The 6,000-nt window shown below is 43.5% G+C and overlaps 1 protein-coding gene across 1 annotated transcript in view; it reads right to left on the minus strand.

Moving 5' to 3' along the window:
- Window positions 1-3,900, minus strand: part of SLC30A9 (solute carrier family 30 member 9) — a 53,959-nt gene extending 50,059 nt beyond the window's left edge. The window contains exons 1-2 of the mRNA XM_084627593.1: window positions 3,652-3,900; window positions 688-846 (exon numbers count right to left, since the gene is read on the minus strand). Coding sequence (XP_084483719.1) covers window positions 688-846; window positions 3,652-3,748 — 256 coding nt within the window. The 5' untranslated portion in view covers window positions 3,749-3,900. The remainder of the gene's footprint in view (window positions 1-687; window positions 847-3,651) is intronic.
- Between the last annotated feature and the right edge of the window lie 2,100 nt (window positions 3,901-6,000).

Below are 6,000 nucleotides of genomic sequence, written 5' to 3' on the forward strand. Positions count from 1 at the left end.
GAGAGTACTCGAGTAGGAATTCCAGGGCCATACAGTTTCACAACAGTAAAAGTTGCCCATGGGCTTCTCCACCACATTAAATGTTACATAATTTAGTACTTGTGGCCATTGCCAGATTACCAGTTCTACAGGATAAAATCCTCTATACTCAGAACACCAACAACTTAAACAGCAGATTACGCTCTCACCATTTTGCCTCAAGCATGAGGGGAAGGAATTACTACTAATCAGCATGTTCAATTTTTATGCCAATTCTGTCTTCAGCAACAACTCATTTTATACAAGTAACTAAACAGGTTGGAAGGAGCAGATTGCTAAACTGTAGAGGCATCCCATTATCTATCCCTAGAGCCATCCAATCCCTCTCCAACATTTATCATTTATTTAAAAATGTATTTACAAAAAGGAAATGTATCTAAGTTTTTACCCATGCTCGTTCACTGGAAGTCTTGATATACAGGAGGGAGGTTTGACCATTTCCAAATTCTGCAGTTTCAGCATAATAATACATACAGTTCTACATTGTGATCTGTTTTTAATTGCATAAGGCAAACTAACAGAATCATTTGCTGAATAAATGCTCTAATATATCTGCTCCCTTTAAATATAAAACAGGTGAGAACCATGTCCGATACATTCACACACTACAGGACTACTAAGATGGAAACAAATGTAAAGCACACCAACCTGTTCCAGCTTTGTGCACAGCTCCTTCAGGGCCTGGTACAGGGCCTTTTTTCTGACCATCAGAAGTGTAAACTCTCACTTGACTCAGTGATTGGACTCCTAGATGACTGCATGGCAGTATGCGAGAGAGACTTCCGCATTTCATCGAGCCTTGCCATCCTGAGGGGAAAAAAGGTTTACACATACCAGTTTGAGAAGAGAAGAGAAAGTGTGTGTCAACCGGAGTTGCTGAGATTAGTTGTGGAAATTAGCTTTTAATAAATATTTTTGCCCAGTTTACCTGTGTGCTCAAATTTCGTAAACTCTACACAGCTAAAAACTAGTCCTTTCACCAATTTCCCAAGCTTCTCCTGTCTCCTTCTCAAGCATTTTAACACACATTTTTTGCTAAGTTTCTCACATAGCCTAGTCCTTTGAAACACTGCACATGAGATTCTCTTAAAGTTATCTAACTGAAAGCTACTTTAAGATTGTCTAACTGCTCGATTAAACCCTATTTTAATCATCCTCTGCACAAAACCATCTTTATAATGAGCAAAATACTTGGCAGTCGGAGAGGATATTACAGTGGAATGACAATGGCATACATTGCAAAACTATTAGCAAGATAATCCTAACAGTTTTGTCCTTTAATCCCACTTCCCATACCCCCCAAAAAATATTCTAATTGACTAAATATGTAATAGATGTCTGTAATTCAGGTGTAATATCTTAACCCACAACATAAAAGCCACAATTAAAGTGTGATTTACAGTGTGATACATAAATATTACAGGTTTCAGAGTAGCAGCCGTGTTAGTCTGTATTTGCAAAAAGAAAAGGAGGACTTGTGGCACCTTAGAGACTAACCAATTTATTAGAGCATAAGCCATCTGAGGAAGTGAGCTGTAGCTCACGAAAGCTTATGCTCTAATAAATTGGTTAGTCTCTAAGGTGCCACAAGTCCTCCTTTTCTTTTTATAAATATTACATACAAACATTTTCTCTGTGTTTGCAGAGAGACCACATTTACTAGGCAATTGCTAGTGTTAAAAGACTGGCCCAAAGTATACCAAATTTACTGAACACAATTCTGGTCCATCAGCATTAGCAGCCACCTTCTGTTAAGCAACATAAGCCAGCAATCAAAGCATCAACAAAATTAACAGACTTTCTCACACATGAAATGCATACATCTCCTCTGCAAATATAACTTCATCCACCACTGAAATGCAATCACCTACTAAAAAAACAAAAACAAACAAACAAACAAACCTGGTGTGGTGTCTTTGGGAAATACTTAGAAAATCAAGTACTGCTAATCTTACTTGCATTGCATATAACTGGACATTAAACAGAGGACTACATGATTATTACACAAGTCATCTCACAACACAACCATAGAGGTATGTTTGATAAAAACATGCACTCCATAAAAATTCCTTACAGTCTTTTACATACATTATGTCCCACTACAGCTAGAACAAGTACATCTGAATATAAATGTACTGTATACAAAATATACATAAGTTATATTAATGTCAAAGTGATTCAGACAATAAAAGGCCTTTAAATACCATGCCAAAGTTCAATATGCTCTGCTAAACACGTGTCTAATAAATAAGAAATTACAGAAACAACACTTTATGGTACTTGACAAATGCATACTTTTAAACCCAACTGTATTTTGAATTTATCTACATTTTGGGGGCATTTCACATTCAGTCAAAGAGGAAACCTCTTGATAACGGACTAAAATAATTCAGCCATTACATTCTTGCTTCAAATTATTGTCTATTTTCAAAAACTGTCTGTGATATACACTGGAAAGTTTACTCAAGAGTACTAGGCAGCTTTTTATATAAAACAGCAGTACAGCACTAGTTTTGGAGAAAATAGCTATATGAAAAGAACGATATGGATTCTACAAACGCAAGAAACTAGCTTGTTCAAAGCGCTATATTTAGAGCTATTGACCAGGGTTGGGAGGATCACTCTAAAATGCTATGTAGACATACCCAAACAAGCTCTTCTCCCGCTAAAAACCACATGATCATAAAACTGACTAGCTGCAGGTTTTTATTGCTAGTGAACTCAAAGGACAAGCAACTTCTGAACCTTCTTCCCATCATACAAGAAAATATATAAAAGATTTTTATTAAAAATATTGGGTTTCACAAGCTGCCAATGTGGCCCTAGACATCACAAAGATTAAGTACCTGATCTACAGGAAGTCATCATGTAATTTACTCAACTACTTCCTTTTCATAGACGTTCAGATACAAAAAAGACCTCTTAAGTCACATTAGTTTATCCCCCTTAACATTCAGTGCAGGACTGTTTCCTCCAGTTTATTATCCAGTACTTTTATGCAGCACTTTTTGCCTCACCGCACACTGATTATTTCAATCAATTTCAACAGGGAGTAGGTGGGAGAGGCTGCTAGCAACACAGCACAGCAGACAGACAATTTTTAAATGACAGAGGTCAAGTTGAGAAAACATTGGGGGTGCTGCTCCCTTTAGCACAGTGGACAGACAAAGAGTGAGGCTAAGGGCTAGGGAATATGAATTATGATGGGACCTCGGGAAGGCGCTGAGTTGGTGAGAGGGAGCACTGAAGATGAGAGGATAAGGAACAAACGGGAATATGGGAGTGTAATTAAAGACCACCAGGTTTTGGCAAATTGTGAGAGCGTGACGGATCGTGGAGTGGGAGAGACAGAAGGTTTTAAGAGGGTTTTGGAAATATACGACGATGGGGCGGTCTCGGTGGGATAGGATTAGGGGGCCTTTGGGGCGGCACTGCATGGGGGGAAAGTGCGAGGAGCCCAGCTCACAGGGGGAGGCTGCGAGGAGGGTCTGGCAGCGTGACCGTGCAGGAGGGGTAACGTGGGGCGGAGACGCCCTAGGAGAGCTGTGGAAACAGCGCCGCCCGGGGGAAGGGGGCTGGAGGGCCCGGCTTGCCCCGCCGGCCCCCACTCACCGTGGCAGACCCGGCTGAGCTGCGCCGCCTGGCACCGCAGGTACAACCGGTAAAGGCAGCGCCACCCCCGCCTCTGGGCGGCCAGAGCCGGCATCATCCTCGCCTGCTGGCCGGACTCGCGCACGCAGGGCCGGCGCCGCCGGGCTCCGCGAGGCAGGGAGAGGCAGCCGCTCTCATTGGAGCGCCGGGCGCCGACCAGCCGGCGGGGGAGGGGAGCAGCCCCCCAGCAGACCAGAGCGGCGGGAGCGGTAGGAGTCGCGGGACCCGGATGTAAAACGGTGCGCACTCAGGCCGCGCCGGACCCCGGGCAGACACGCGCCTCCGCCCTCGTGAACGCGCAAGCGCGAGGAGGGGCGCGCGCAGGCCAGGAGGAGGCTCTTTGTGCGGTTGGCTGGGAGGCGCAGTGGTTAGCCCAGCCGCCTGGGACAGGAGGTAAGTGGCAGGTTCTCGTCCCGTCTGCCCGGGGTTGGGGAAGGCGCTGGGATCACCGACTACGCCTAGCCCCGTATAATGAATTGGCGACCGTGAGGGTTTTGTTCACAGTGTCGACATTTGCCCTGCGCTGTACCGTGCGGCCCCTAATACCCCTTTACACCGAAAAACGCTTAATTCATTAGGGTTTGGAAAGGCCCAGTAACAATTCACACCCTGTCTGCTCCTTTCGTGTGTCTGTCATCCATAACGGGAACGTGGCTCTGCCTGGCACATAACATTTGACAAGGGGTCTGCCCCACTGTGGTCAATGAATCTAATCAGGTGCGGGTGTGGTCAGCCTCAGAGCCCCTGTTAGCAATGGCAAATAAACAGCTGGAGTGGCTGCTGCCCTCATTTTCGTTATAAATTCAGTCCTATAACAGTATTAAGACACTAAGGTGAGGACACTTGATTAAAGTTACCCAGCCTTATACCCTAACATTTGTTTCACTGGTACAGCATTGCTTTTTTTGTTGTACTGCCCTCTGCTATATCCTGGTGTATTATTACAGTCAGTAGTTACAATAGGGCTGACATACGTTTTTGTCAATTTTAATGTAATGTAGGTTTTTCATATTTTAACATTCAAACAGTAACACATAGTATTCAGAGATATACACAGCCTTAAATAATTAATCTTCTGAATGGCAGGTAAGTATAAATATTACCATTTTACCGTCCAGGAACCTGAAGCAGCAAGTTTATGTCAAATGCCTACGGCCACAGAGCAAATCAGTGCCAGACACTGAATTCAAAGTCAGGAGTTTCTGTTTCTCAGACCAAATCTTTGTCTGCCAGACTATGTTACTGCAAATAATAACAACAACAAACAGCAACAATTAATACTGAAAATAAGTACATAGAAGTGATATTGATCTTTTCTGCCACAGCTCCACCTTCTCCTGCTTGAAATCTCTCTCAGAACTTATTTACTTACTATCTTAAGGTTACAGGTCAGCTATAGCTTGAATAAAATGAACAAATATGTGATGGGTTCAGTCACAGAGACTCCCCTCGAGACTGTCACTCAGTGAGCTGGGATACCATTGAGAACAAGCCTCCTGCCAGAACAGGCGCCCCTCCACTCTTGTCTTGCTGAGTTGGACGCTCCAGTCAGCTCCAGCACAGACCCAGACGTTGGGCCATGCCTCTCTGCAGTTCACTGCAACAGATTCACTCTGCCAAGGGGCTTCACAGTTAACAGGGACTTTCCAAGCACCCAGCGTTCCGTCTTTCTGAACCCCAAATAAATCTGTGTTACTCTGTATAAAGGTTATACAGGGTAAACTCATAAATGGTCCGCTCTCTATAACACTGATAGAGAGAGATATGCACAGCTGTTTGCTTCCCAGGTATTAATCACTTATTCTGAGTTTATTAATAAACAAGTGATTTTATTAAGTATAAAAAGTAGGATTTAAGTGGTTTCAAGTAATAACAGACAGAACAAAGTAAGTCACCAAACAAAATAAAGCAAAAACATACAAGTCTAAGCCTAATACATTAAGAAACTGATTATAAGTTAATATCTCATCCTCATAGATGTTCCAATAAGCTTCTTTCACAGACTAGACGCCTTCCTAGTCTAGGCCCAATCCTTTCCCCGGTACAGTCCTTGGTAGTTCCAGCAGATATCTCAGGTGGTAAGCCTGGGTTTTCTCATGACTGGCAGCCCCTTTTGTCCTGCTCTGCCCCCTTTTATAGCTTTGGCACAAGGCGGGAATCTTTTGTCTCTCTGGGTCCCCACCCTTCCTTCTAAATGGAAAAGTACCAGATTTAAGATGGATTTCATTATCAGGTGACCTGGTCACATGTCACTGTAGGACCCCTAGTCTCCATTCCCCATGGGCTGGCCCACATGTACACAGGAAGGCT

The sequence above is a fragment of the Lepidochelys olivacea genome, assembly GCF_965140295.1.
Source record: "Lepidochelys olivacea isolate rLepOli2 genome assembly, chromosome: 4".
NCBI lineage: Eukaryota > Metazoa > Chordata > Testudines > Cheloniidae > Lepidochelys > Lepidochelys olivacea.